This window comes from Astyanax mexicanus, chromosome 20 (genome assembly GCF_023375975.1).
Source record: "Astyanax mexicanus isolate ESR-SI-001 chromosome 20, AstMex3_surface, whole genome shotgun sequence".
In the NCBI taxonomy this organism is placed as follows: domain Eukaryota; kingdom Metazoa; phylum Chordata; class Actinopteri; order Characiformes; family Acestrorhamphidae; genus Astyanax; species Astyanax mexicanus.
The window spans coordinates 3,184,067-3,199,043 of NC_064427.1; the positions used below are offsets into that span (position 1 = coordinate 3,184,067).

The window sequence follows — 14,977 nt, forward strand, 5'->3', positions numbered from 1 at the left end:
AAATCCGAGTAATCCGATTAAACATAACGTGCATGTGTAGTATTGCTTAGTGTACACGTATCCATTAAAGTGACAATGAGCATCACGTGATGTCAGCCAATGTGAGAGGAGCATCAGCAACTGGCTAACAAGATACAGCTCTGGAACTCAGACTTAGTTTCTCTGATTTTGCAATTTATAGGTATATGTTTGAGTAAAATAAACAAGTTCCTATTCATAAAGTTGTAAGAGTTCAGAAATCAATATTTGGTGGAATAACCCTGGTTTTTAATCATGTTCACATTCATTTAATCATGTTCTCCTCCACCAGTCTTACACACTGCTTTTGGTTAACCACTTTTGCATCACTCCTGGTGTAAAAATTTAAGCAGTTCAGTTTGGTGGTTTGTGATCATCCATCTTCCTCTTGATTATATTCCAGAGGTTTTTAATTTTGTAAAATCAAAGAAACTCATCATTTTTAGGTGGTCAGTTTTGTATTTTTTTTTTCAGAACTGTATACAGGGTAATAAAAAACCTGGATAAGTCATGGAATTTAAAAATAGAAATTTTCAGGACTGGATAAGTTTTGGAAAAATAAAAATACAAATCTTTGTGTTTCAGTTTTCTGTTTTGACCTAATAAATACATCAGCTCAGAGTTAATTCAGTAATTAATCCCTACACAATAGAGCTTCTCATGACACATATTTTATTATTAATAAAGATTGTGTGTAAGCATTTTATCTGAATCATTTTAGACCTACTTTAATTAATTTTAATTATAGTTTTAGTTGATTTTTGGTTTTATTGTCTGTGGGTGCTTTGATGTTTCAAAAATCATAAAAAGTTACCTTAAATGCATGAAAAAGTCACGTAAAAAATGATGGAAATGTATTGGTTAAAACGTGTATGAACCCGGTGTATATATTACATATATATTTTTTTGTTTTAAATTTGCAACATACACTTTTTTTTTTTTTTTTCATAGGTTTCATACATTTTGATTGCAGATTTTATTTTCCCTGTGTAGAATAAATTTTGGCACAAAATTATCTCTATAGATTTTTCAAGTGTTTAAACATTGTGTGATTGGTCGAATTAAATTTGGCTTTCTATGAATATTGTAGACCTTGATATTGATGCCCCCTTACTCAGGAAGATCCTAGATCCACCATCGCTAAGGTGGTTACTAATAATAAAAGATTAAAGAAAACAATACGTTAGCTTTTCCAAGCCAATTAGCAAGAATTTAAAGATAAAACGTTCCTTTAAAATCTCTGTAAGGAACAGAAGAAAAGCTTCCCAGCTTCATGATCCCACAGCGTCTGCTTCCCTGACATTTACTACAGTCTCCGCCTGTGTTTGTTTGAAAGTGCTGGACTGTGGCATTAAAAGGCTTTTCCTTTTGTCTTCACGGATCGTGCCATTCCCAGATTGTCTTCCGCAGCCTCTCATTTGCATAAATCCGGCCGCACCGCAAACCTCCCAGCTGCAGCGCTGTGATTATTAGATAAGATTAGCCAATTCAATTAGCTAATTCTAATTTGATCATGCCCGGCGCTAATTTGCGTCCCTGTGTATACGCAGATGCATGCATGCATGTGTGCGTGCGTGTGTGTGTGTGTGTGTGTGCATCAGCAGAGTCCCTCAAATCGTCCTCACTGTCATTAATTTTGACTTGCTGACTTGAAATATTTTAGGCAGCTTCATTAGCATGCACTCACACTCACACTCACGCTCACACTCTCACGAGCGCTCGTTTTATTAAGTGTGAGGCGCTCGGCTCCTCGAGACTGCACCTGCGATACGCAAACTACTTCTGAATAACTGCAAAAAAATAATAAAGTAACCAAGTATATTTAAAATATATATATATATACAGCTCTGGAAAAAAAATAAGACATCACTTAAAAATGATGAGTTTCTCTGATTTTACCAAATTGAAAATCTCTGGAATATAATCAAGAGCAAGATGAATGATCACAAGCTGATCATCAAACCAAACTGAACTGCTTTAATTTTGTAGCAGGAATGTTAAAGCATAAAAGCAGTCCAAAGCAGTGTGTAAGACTGGAGGAGGAGAACATGATGCCAAGATGCATGAAAAAAAACTGTGATTAAAAACAACCAGGGTTATTCCACCAAATATTGATTTCTGAACTCTTAAAACTTTGTGAATATCAACTTGTTTTCTTGTTTAAATGATCTGATTTTCCAACATTTTTTGTTTATATATTTGGGAGAAATGTTGTCTGTAGTTTATAGAATAAAACAATAATATTTATTATAGTCACATATATACCTATAAATAGCAAAATCAGAGAAACTGATTCAGAAACTGAAGTGATCTCTTCATTTTTTCCAGAGCTGTATATTTCATATATTATTTTCTTCTTTGAATTTGCAACATACACAACATTTTTATTCATAGGATTTATACATGTTGGTTGCACATTTTTATTTTTTGTGTAAAGATTTGGCTACAAAATTAACTCCATAGGTTTTTCATGTGTGTAAACACTTGAAAAAAGACTGGTGAAATAATATTTGGCCTCTCTATGAATATTGTGGTCCTTGAGGGCCCCTTAATAGATCCTAAAATCCTAGATCCTCCAATGCTGAGGTGGTTGCTAAGTGGTTGATAAGATTATACAGCATTATTATTATTATTATTCATTAGCATGCACTCTCACTATCATGCGTACTCTCGCACGAATGATCAAAGTGTGAGCCTGCTCTCCTCCTCTGAACTTCACCTGCGATAAAACCGACTGTGCTCCTCCAGGAATTCACAGAAGTGCTGAAATGTTCAGCGTAGGCGAGCCAGCGCGCATTAGCAGGTGTTAATTAGCCTAGCCGCGCAGCTCCGCTAATCTGTATCGGCGCAGGATTCTGAGATGTTTGGTGTTTATCGGTTTCAGACTCGAGAAGCTGGAGCAGGAGGCGAGACGGGAGGTGCTGTGATGCTGTGATATTAATAGACGACAGAGAGGAAGCCATCCGCAACTTGTTTTTCCGGGAGAGACGAGATTTAGCACAACAGCAGCACCACGCCTCACTGTCTAAAGATTAGCATATCACACACTGCTCCTGACATCTGGCGTTCACTCAGATTCACTGATTTTCACCAATTTTTACACGGCTGGCAAAAAGGAACTGACATACAGTCACTATCCAACTGTTCACTGGAGAATAGGGGTGTGACAAGACACAATAAATCTCACAAGACACGATATTGGGTTCAGGAGAATGATACAAGACTTTAACAATATACAGCTCCGAAAAAAAATGAAGAGAGCACTTCAGTTTCTGAATCAGTTTCTCTGATTTTGCTATTTATAGGTTTATGTTTGAGTAAAATGAACATTGTTGTTTTATTCTATAAACTACAGACAACATTTCTCCCAAATTCTTAATAAAAATATTAAAATTTATTTATATTTATATTTATTTGCAGAAAATGAGAAATGGCTGAAATAACAAAAAAAAATGCAGAGCTTTCAGACCTCAACAAGTTCTTATTCATAAAGTTTTAAGAGTTCAGAAATCAATATTTGGTGGAATATCCCTGGTTTTTAATCACAGTTTTCATCATGCATCTTGTCATCATGTTCTCCTCCACCAGTCTTACACACTGCTTTTGGATTACTTTATGCTACTCACTCCTGTTGCAAAAATTCAAGCAGTTCAGCTTTAATGGTTTGATGGCTTGTGATCATCCATCTTCCTCTTGATTATACTCCAGAGGTTTTGTTCAAATTTGTTAAAATCAAAGAAACTCATCATTTTTAAGAGGTCTCTTATTTTTTCTAAATGATCTCTCTGGCGAGGGAGCAAGAAAGTAAATACAGTGAAGCTGCTTTAACAAAGAGCGCAAAAAAAATGCCATTGCATTTCAAACACAGTGTTCTTAATAAAACGTGCAGCACAGCAGATGTGAGCAGTGAACGCTGCACATTACTGCATGTGTAAACAGCATGGAGCAGCAGGGACAGCGTTTGTTCATAGCTGTGGTAATTAGCATTATCTTGCTAATAAATCAGATTAAACTGCACCTTATCAGCAGCTCAAATAAAAGGAGTATTTCGTCGCTGTCCAATGAAAAACACTTGTGTCCAAAACAGCAACTTTACAGGAGAGAGAAAAACCTTGTAAACTTTCAATGGAAGTCAATGTAAAAAGAGTTTATTCCAGGTCATTTTGAAGAGTTTCTATTGGTCCGTGCATCAAGAAATTTTGGCACAGTGTGGCTGTTTGGCTGTAATGTAGTAAACTAAAAATGGACAAAAATGGAGATAAGTGTTTGTCATAGGACAGTGACGATATTTGATAGCTGCGTCGGATCGAGACTGGATCATGTTCTGATGATGATGATGATGATGACTACCTCCTCTAGCTCCTTGGTTCGGTTATTGTGATCTCCATCAGAGTGCAATTTCTTTTTTCACACCTGGGGTACAAAAAACGAACCAGAGTCCATTTCATCTGAACCAAATAGTGCTGGTGTGAAAACGCCCTTAAAAAATATTAAATACTGTAAAAGACTGTAATAAAGCAGTCGTGCAGGAGTGCAGTGTAACTTTAAGAGCGTCGCCTCCAGAATGGATTGAAGTCGTTTTTTTTTGCGTGAGCCTCGCTCTCCGCCCGGCTGCGTGCCGTGACCTGCTCCCGCTTCATGTTTTATTGATGGAGGCGGTAATGACTCTTACCCCAAATTTTTAACGAGCCTGTTTTACAGTCCAATTTAATGGGCCTCATATTATGCTGCTGCTTGCATGACTGAACATCTCTCAGAGCTCAAACTCAGAGCTCAGATTCACAATTTAAACTTCAATAAAACGAGACCAGCTCTCTGTGATCTCCCAGAGGTGCATTTAGAGTGTGTTTACCGCGCAGGTAGAGTGTGTGCGGAAGCACTTTATTAATACAGATTTACTTTGTAGCTCCTCAGTGAGCATGAAGAAGATTTTTAAAAGACATGAATAAAATGTTCCTGGTAAAAATGCGCTTAAAGCAAAATAGGTTATATTATATTCACTTGATTAGAAATTTATTGTTTAAACACTATAGTAAAAAGCGCTTTAAGTCTACACTTTAGGTCTAAATCGCTGCCTCTATGATCGGGAGATTGCGAGTTCGAATCCCAGTCATGCAGCTTGCCTGAGTACAGTAGATGGTGCTCTTTCCCCTCTTTTCCCTCTGCTTTTGTTGGTTTAAAACGGTAAAAGATGGAGCTCTGAGTGGTCCAGCGGACTGAGGCGCTGCCACTATGATCAGTAGATTGCCGATTCGAATCCTGTTCCTGTTGCTTACCGTCGGCACAATTAGTCTGGCTCTCTCTGGGTGGGTACAGTACAGTAGATGGCGCTCTTTCCCCACATCACTCCTTAAGGGTGATGTGGATCAGCACAAGGCTGCATCTGTGAGCTGATGTATCGGAACCGAGTCACTGCGTGTTCCTCCGAGCGTTAGCGCTTAGTGTGATGCTACTCGGCAATACTATAGCATCAGCAGCAGTTCAAGAAAAAAGAGGCGGAGTCTGACTTCACATGTATCGGAGGAGGCGTGTGTTAGTCTTTACTCTCCTGGTGTTGGGGCATCACTAGTAATAGGAGTCCTAATGAGTGGTTTGGGATCGAAATAATAGGTAAAAGAGTGTTTTTATCATATCGTGATACATTTTTTCATCATATCGTCAATATACTTATATGCTTATTAATAAGCATATCAAGCATACAGTGTCATCAATGCTTGAAGACCACTGACCCAACTGTGCGTTTTATTACAAAGATAAAAAAAAAACTAAAGGCTATTACTTTTATACTGCTCACTAATTTTTAATAATAAGATGTTTTTGGGAAATTTGACCCTGGTCATCTGATGTCTGTGGTTTAATAATAATAATAATGTGAATAATGTAATATATTGTCTGTTCTTTTTCCAGTATTGGCTCGATCCTACGAAAACCCTCGCCGAACATAAAGATCTGATAACGAGTGAGTGTCTTGTCTCTTATCTGTTTCTTTCCTGTTGTGGAGAAAATGGTATTAATGATAAATCCAGCATCATGTTCATATTACAGCTCTTTATCTCTGACCCGTAGCTCATAAAATAGCCCTACATGTAGCCATATTAACCTCGTGATTACCCTCCACTCTCCTCCTCTGATTAAAAATTGATTATCGCAGTGTGAAACTGCGCAGATATTTTAGGTGGAGGTCCTGCGTTGAAGCTAATGCTTCTCCTCATCATCTAATGATCTGATTAAGCTGAGGACCCTGCTGGCTTTAAATAATTACAATCTTAATTACATGGACATTTTTATCTTTATGCGTAAAGTTAGAATCTAAAGCACAAAATTGTAACTGAATTGACCAAAAACTGCTGCTGCTTTGATAATACAAAGTGCATGGAGTGCTTATTAAAAACCAATAAACCAATTAAACTGAATTATTCCACATTCTCTAATGTTTAAACTACTTTTCCGCCAAATTACAAATCTCTACACGGCTATTGTGTTTTCCTGTGTCCTCTTGTCTGGAACATTAATGGACTGCATGCTCTTTTTCACCTGCTTTTGATAAGAAAATGCACCATATCCTCTCATTATGTCCAATTTAACGCTTGCTTTTATGTTTCTCTTTGCAGCCGGCCCTCCGTACACCCTCTATTTCGGTGTTAAATTTTACACAGAAGATCCCTGTAAGCTAAAAGAGGAAATTACAAGGTGTGTTTTTGTGTGTAATGTTTTATAATGCGAGATTTAAATGGATGAAATTGGAAAATTGCGTGTAGAATATATTAGTACAGAGTTGGGATGCACTTTAGAAGCAAAGTATCATATTGTATGTAAATATCTTGTATTGATGCATATTCCTGTCACGATATTATCCTTGAATTTTTGGTTTTACATAATGAAAACTGCAAGTGCAAACAAATAGGTCACGACAAATCACATGAGCATGTTCTCTCCACTGATTGGTCAGGGGTTGGGCGGGGTTGATAAAGTACTGTAAATACAGGAAGAAGGTTCGTGTCCTGGCTAGCTCGTATATTTCAGTGTAATTTAGAATGTAGCAGCAGCGGAGATGCATTATTTAATGGCTGTAGTAATTATTTGAATGATAAATCTGGTTAAACTGCACCTGAACAGCTGTTCCTCAACTATGAGGATTACTGTATATATTTAATATGTGGTCAAATTGAGGTCAGATCACATTATTACCACAAACAAAAACACTCTAGAGTTGGTTTGGGATCCTAAATAATGCTGGGCTGAAATCTTAGTAAACTCTTAGTTTACAAACTCAAAAAGTTCAGAATAAACCTGAAACATTCCTCTCTAACATCTGAGATTGGCTGGATGGCTTATTTACATACTGCAGCCGAAGACAATATAGCAATAGCAATACTGAAACCGTATCTATCCAATTTTACATCATGCATCCTGTTTGCACAGCTATTAGCTCTGCCTGGCTAACTCGGATCATTTTCTGAGCGCAGCAGCTGTGTGGTGTAGCGTATGAATGTTATTATATAGAGTCTTTGATTTCAGAGTGTGTCTGATTGATGTGATTGTCTTGTTTCAGGTACCAGTTCTTCCTGCAGGTGAAGCAGGATGTGCTGCAGGGAAGACTTCCATGTGCGTTCAATATCAGCACACAGATGGCAGCTCTGGCTATACAATGTAAATATCAGCCCTCAGATTTTCTATTAAAAAGCTAAAAAAATTCTGGTATCAAATTGAGCCATGATATGAGCTGTACTATAGTAGAATATCATGGAAAAGTTACTTTATTTCAGTAATACAGTTCACTCAAGTGTTTATTTCTTTTATTGTTGAGTTTTTTGGCTTACAGCCACTAAACAAAAACATCAGTGTCTCAGAAAATTAGAGTATTATATAAGAGCAGTTAGTACTTTTGGCAGTGTGGGCAGTGTGCCAAATCCTGCTGGAAAATGAAATCCGCATCTCCGTATATAACACAGTGGATCAACACCAGCAGATGACATGACTCTCCAAACCATCACTGATCATCAGTAAATCAAGGGAGCAGAGTCTGGAGGAAGAGTGGAGAGACACACAGTCAAAATTGCCAATCTGACAAATGCTGACGACTTTAATGGAGATGCGGGTTTCATTTTCCAGCAGGATTTGACACACTGCCCACACTGCCAAAAGTACTAATTGGTCTTACATAGTATTTCCGAGACACTGATTTTTTTAAATAAATAAATGTTTAAAATAGATCACTCTGTGTGTAATACATCCATATTACATACATGCTTATTTTTTCAATGCATCTATTTTTTTAGATGCAATAGTAGAAACTATAAAAAGCCCAAGAGCAGCGAACTGTGACATTAATTATGAACTTGAGCAAATTAATTCACTCATTTAAACTAAAAAAAAAGGTCACGACTACTATTTCTGTGTGTAGTTAAGTAAGTAGACCCCTATAGATTTAATCTCACACCCTAATTAGCTTCTTAATGCTAGGTCCTGTTCACACTTACTATTAAACAATGTCAGTATGGCATGACTGTATACTTTGCTCCTCTAACCTTGTTCCAATAATTAGCACCCATGGGCTCCTTTAAGCAGCTGCCGAACACTCTGAATATTAAAATAATTATCACTAGTAGTGCAGCCACAAAGCTGTCTAGGTTGTATTCAGTCAGTGGCACACCTGTGTTTTCCATTGCCAAGATAGCAATAGACCAAAAAATGTACCTGAACCAGACCACCACGCCCGTCAGAGTATAGAGATATATCCACAAGCACTGTTGCTAAAGAAATGACACAGGTGCAAGGCGTGAAAATAGACTTTTTTTTACAGGGTGTAAGATAGCAATGAGCATTGTGTGTTTGCTTTTTCTTTTCCCTCAGCTGAGCTGGGAGATTACGACCCGTACAGACATGTGTCCGGCTACGTCTCGGAGTATCGCTTTGTGCCAGATCAGAAGGAAGACCTGGAGGAGGCCATTGAGCAGATCCACAAAACTCTGATGTAAGCAGTGAAAATCCAGAGTAAACCTTTAACCCCGCTCCACACCACACTCCTAATCCATAATAATCCATAATCCTAATAACAGATTATAGCAGATTGTTGCGAGAGTGCTGCTACTGAACAGCAGATAAATGGCAACATTTAACTCTCTCTCTCTCTCTCTCTTTTCTCTTTTTTCTTTTTTTTTTTATTTTTTCCACTGAGAAACCCCTTCACACCAGCAGCCATTGGAGTATGAAATGATTATTATTTATACAGGTCATTATTTGTGCAAGACAATGCTTTATAACCACTATCCTGTTGTGATGCTCTCAGGATATTCAGTATATGTCACTTATGAAGCATCACGTAGCTGGATTTAGCATCACATAGCATGTCTGCGTGTTGTTGGTATCATGAGAATGCAAAAAATATGCCTTGCATAGCTAGAAATGCACTAAAAGGCATGAGCTATTTCTTTTATTAATCATGGGTGTGTTTAATTTTGAGCCGAACGTGAAATAAACCAATCAATGTGTTATTGGTCATTCCCTTTAAGAGTGAGCAGGTGAGCTCTGACTTTGGCGCGTTCGTATCTTAACAGCGCAGTGCTTTTACACGTCCCAGCAGAGACAGATACTGACCTGTGTGTTCACACTGTAAAGATACACCAGCAGTTTATCATTTAAGGGAGCAGTAATGTTATTTTATTCTTTATTCTGTTTATTGTTGATGTTAAAGCTGTATTTGCACGGTGCTCCTCTATGGCTAAGATAGGATTGGGCAGCTGACTGTTGACTGTTGTCAGGGTATTAATCAGTCAGTGGCGCACCCTCCACTGTATTTCCTACTGCCAAAAAAGAAACACGGCAGAAATTTACCTGAACACAACCTCACTTCCAGACCACAATGCCTATTATTGTAGATTCATTCTTAAACTCCTAGACACTATTTTAACGGCACGGGTGCAAGGGGTGAAAATAGACGGTTGATGGGGTGTAAGATAGCAATGAGCCCCGTGAGTTAAAATAACATACAACAGGTTATAAGCAACTTTACACAGCTTTTAAAGGGTATTTAAACTTACAGATCACACAGTACATTTTCCTCTTTTTTAGGCCATCCTTCTGCCCTTTTCAGGCTGAAACACCCTGATAACTCTTCTATTCACCCAGTATGTATTTTCCTCGCTTATGCCTGTGTTCTGGAATGCAGAAATTGCTACTCCTACCCAAATTTGCACCTCTGGAATCAGCACCCTGCCACTGTCTGCTGTTCACAGCTGTATATGAAGGAACGTGCAGAACGCAGGGGGGCAATTTCAGCTCATTTCAGCTTCAGCATGGGAATGGAGCGCTGCTGGAATGTTGGGTAGAGGAGGATAATGAGGATTCCTCCCTCTGGCCACGCTCCCCGCCTTTGTAATGGGAGCTGCTGGCAGACTCATCTTCAGAGACCTCAGTCAGGCTCAGTCACTGACCTTTACTGCGTTTACTCGCTCGTCTGGAGTTCCTCAGAGTAGCGCCGGAGGGGGAACGCACACATAGAGTAAAGGACGTCACGTGACCGAGAGGAGGTTGAACGCTGGTCGACGCGTGAATACTCGAGCGTGACTCGGACTGGATGGTTGACCTACTAATGGAGATAATTATTAAACTGGACGTGACTCAGAGAAAATCAGAAGCAGTTACATTTTTAAAGCAGGTTTGAGGTGTTTGACCTCTTTTCTACTCTTATTAACACTTACATATATATATATATATATATATATATATAATGCACCATTAAGGAGTTGTTGAAAGGCCCTATTTTAGGGATCTGTAGGCGAACCCTCCACCGTGCATCATTGTGTGACTCGAAACATGCAAAAGATATACTATTAATTCTCTTTTTTTAATTCTTATTTTGGGCGTAACGCACCAATCATTGCATCACTTGCCATTACATTTAAGAGCCAGGTGAGCTCTGACTTTGCCAAATTGCTATTTTAATGGCGCAGCAAAGGAAACTAACCCGCTCGTTCACACTCTGAAGGTGTGTCAGCAGGTAATTTACAGGAACAGCAATGATATTTTATTGTATCGTATGTTAATTGTTGATGCTACGCTTCCAACATGTGTTTAACCTGCAGGATCTTGTGGCAAGACCTAGTTTATAATATGCCTGTATATTATGGTAAGCCAAACAGGAAATATTTCATGAAGTTTTGATAAGTATTGAACAAATTCTGATGTCAGGGTTTAAGCAGGGAGAGGACGTGGAGAGAGGATCCAAATGCAAGTAATTTCTTGAAAAATATATAAACAAGGAAACAAACAAAGAACCAGAAATAAAGAGAATTGAGAAATTAACTAAAACATAGAAACGCTAAGAAAATCAACACCCAAACAGATGTAAAAGAAGAAACACCTGAGGACAAGTAACGAGGGGGCGGAGCTACAAATGAAACACAGGGAGAGACACACAGGACCATGTGCAGAATGACACAGGCATGGAGTAGGACAGCTAAACAAACACAGAGACAGAACAGGACAGACACGGAACAGGGCCAAGACATGACAACTGACATATATTGACTGAACATTGATATAGTACAATGTATTAATATAGCATGTTCAATCAATATATATGCATATGACAACTTTATATATATATATATATATATATATTAAATGAAAGTTGACATATACAATCTACCAAACGTTTTGAAGCACTTTAGGTAGATACTGTCTATTGCATAAGGGTTGCCTGATGTTTGGAGATCTGTTCCAGATGTCTAGTCGATCTCCTTGTTAAAGTGTCTTGTCTATATTTCCTGCTGTAAAGGATGATGATTCCACCCCTGCGCTGAGTATCATGCTCTGATTGGAGTCTCTGTTTGGCCTCTATACTGAGTGAGTGATTCATGACGTGGCGTCGGTTCTGCTGTCGGTACTTAAGTTCTGTAAATTGCCCTCAGTTTTGAATCTTTACCATCGAGCTGCTTCTTCATGCGCCGGGGCTGATGGGTAATCGGTGGAGGAGGATTGATTGAGTCTGGGTGATGGATGAAGTGACTCTCGAAGGTCTCTCATAAGAGTGGCGGGCTGGGGGAAATGAGAGAGCAGAGAGAGGGGCGGGGCCGTGAGAACCAGAGAGATCACACTGAGATTAAAAACATGAGGACTTGTTATTATACACTGTCCAAAATGAATAAATGATTGTGGACATTTTTTAATTAATGCTGCATTCTGCTACCATATTTTTTTTTTTCACACTATAAGGCACCATCAATAAACGTCTATTTTCATACATAAGCGCACTGGATTATAGTTAAGGTGCATTATGCAACACTAGTAAGGAACAGGGGTGTCGCCATGTTTCCCTTTCAATTCAGCAGGCCTGTAAATCTAAGCTAAAAAATTTAAAGTTAAATCTAATTAAAATTTAAATCTTCCTTAAACAGTAAAGGCAGTTACCCCAACAAAATCAGGATAAACCTTTTAGTTCCCTTAATATCAGAAGAAACACAATAAATGAGCAGGTGTCTGGTGGTGGCTATAATTTTTTAGATGACCATAAAAATTAAAAATAAAACAAAATAAATAACATGTTAAAACAATGTTAATGTAAAAATGTAAAAAGAACAATATTTAGCATATACACTGCAAACATAAACAAATAAAGAAACATTTGCTATTATAACAATATGATGGTTAATAATTTTGAATCACAATGTTACTGTGTTAAGATATATTTTGCACAGTACGATATGGCCTTCTCCTATAGATGTCTCTATACTTTTTTCATATATGAATCTATTATATGAGTCAAATAGAAGTGGCAGAAAGGATTATTATTAGTTTATTAGTGGACTGATTTCAGACTTGTGAAGGACGTAGTAATTGAGGCTATTTGTCTCACACTAAATGAAAGGGGGCGAGTCTCCGGAGCGACTGTAAATAACTCCCCACTGTGCTCCGCATTTATAACAGGGCATCTGCAATCATCCACCACTCCACCCATCTCTGCCCTGCCCGCCTGCGCCCGCCCGCGCCAACCTGCACCCTCCCGCTCTCACAGGGGGAATTCACACTGAATACAGAAGCAGGGGTGTGATCCGCCCCGCAGGGACAGGGGGGCGCGCTCTGGGATGGGGAGCAGGGCGGGAGGTGTGGAAGGATCTGTGTGTCATGAACATGTATATCACACTCCAGCATCAGCCCAGCATATCTGATCCGTCCTAGCCTACGGGCTTTAAGGGCTGTGGGAGCAGTCTAAGCTAAGGAGGTTTAAACTCAGTTACTGATAATAAAAATATATATAAATATAAATAATAAAAATCTTTGCTGTATATAACATTTTAATATAATATAACAGACATCAAGACACAAAACAAAAATGCAGTGTACTATAATTATGGCTTACAGCCAATGAAAAAACCTGAAAATCAGTGTCTCAGAAAATTAGAATATTATATAATACCAATTGGTACTTTTGGCAGTGTGGGCAGTGTGCCAAGTCCTGCTGGAAAATGAAATCCGCATCTCAATCCTAAAAGTTGTCAGTAGCAGAGGGAAGCATGAAGTGCTGAAAGTTTTTGCGGGAAAACAAAACTGCACTGACTTTAGACTCGATAATAAAACACAGTAAAACAACACCTGACCATCAGTAAGTTGCTGGCACTATGATCAGGAGATTCAAGATCCGGTTCGAATCATGTTCATGCAGCTTGCCGTCAGCTGCCAGAGACCTGAGAGAGCACCATTTTAGAGCCTTGCTCTCTCTGGATGGGTACAGTAGATAGCGCTCTCTCTCCCCTCATCACTCCTAGGGTGATGTGGATCAGCACAAGGCTGTGTCTGTGAGCTGATGTATCAGAACCAAGTCGCTACTCGGTAATGCTGCATCAGCTGCAGTTCAAAAAGAGGCGGAGTCTGACTTCACATGTGTCGGAGGTGGCGTGCGCTAGTCCTAATGAGTGGGTCTAGTGTGAAGTTTCCACCAATCAGTGATGGTTTGGGAATGCCAGTCTGCACATTTAATTATATTTAAATATAAATAAAAAAATAAAAATGTAAGAGTAAGACAGTTTAGAGCATATTTAGTTATGTTTATTAGTATAATATGGATCCCTGTTTCTGGCAGAGGCTTATTTTAGAGTGTCTGTTAATGAGTTATGAGGAAGGCATGTTTCGCAAACTGCTAGTTAGCTGAATATTTTTGAAAGAATGCTAAAAATGCGGGAATCTACGTTTTCCAAAGAAATGAAAATGTTAATGATTTACAGCCCCTGAACATGTTTGAACTGAGGTGCTGTGTACTCATATTGAAGCTATTTGTGTGAAGGATTATGAATGAGTTAAAAGAGAGTTAACCATTCAACGTTCACCATCACATCCATATTAACCTGGCCTGTATCTTTACCCTAAGCATTGTGTTAAATTCTGTCGCTGTTGTCTGTGATTACAGTTGCTGTTTGGTAATAAATGAATGAACTTCTCTGGTTGCAGGGGTCAAACTCCTTCTGAAGCCGAGAACAATTATTTAAGCATTGCCAAAGGACTGGAGATGTACGGAGTGGACCTTCATCCAGTGTTTGTGAGTATAGCTTTTAATAATAATAAAAAAATAATAGTAAATAATATGTAACAGACTTAAAGGAGAACTCCAGTGTAAAATTGACTTTTGGTGTAATAAAACATGATAAAAAGTACTTACCTTTGTTGAATAGACCACCTCCGTTCTCCTGCAGCTTTCTGAGAGCCAGCAATTTTGTGCAGTTTTTCTAAACAGGCTAGAATGGGATTTAATGGGGCATATTTTGCCCCTGCAGATGAATCACTTTTTATACTATTATCCAGGCTCAAAATAGCTCCACATATTATTTGGCATTTACGAACTTTAAAACTGCACAAGAAGTTTTATTAAAAAACACTGTTTACAACTTGTAGGGTAACCAACATCACCAGAAAGGGAAAATGTATGTAAAAAAAAAAAAGCAAAAAATAACCAAGCACACCCACA

General features: G+C 38.4%; 1 protein-coding gene across 1 annotated transcript in view; it reads left to right on the forward strand.

The window, feature by feature from the left end:
• The window catches only part of epb41l4a (erythrocyte membrane protein band 4.1 like 4A), a 63,079-nt gene that overhangs the window by 25,157 nt on the left and 22,945 nt on the right, over positions 1-14,977 (forward strand). Inside the window, exons 3-7 of the mRNA XM_022680884.2 lie at positions 5,926-5,977; positions 6,630-6,708; positions 7,571-7,668; positions 8,872-8,992; positions 14,464-14,551. Of these exons, the coding sequence (XP_022536605.2) occupies positions 5,926-5,977; positions 6,630-6,708; positions 7,571-7,668; positions 8,872-8,992; positions 14,464-14,551 (438 nt within the window). The remainder of the gene's footprint in view (positions 1-5,925; positions 5,978-6,629; positions 6,709-7,570; positions 7,669-8,871; positions 8,993-14,463; positions 14,552-14,977) is intronic.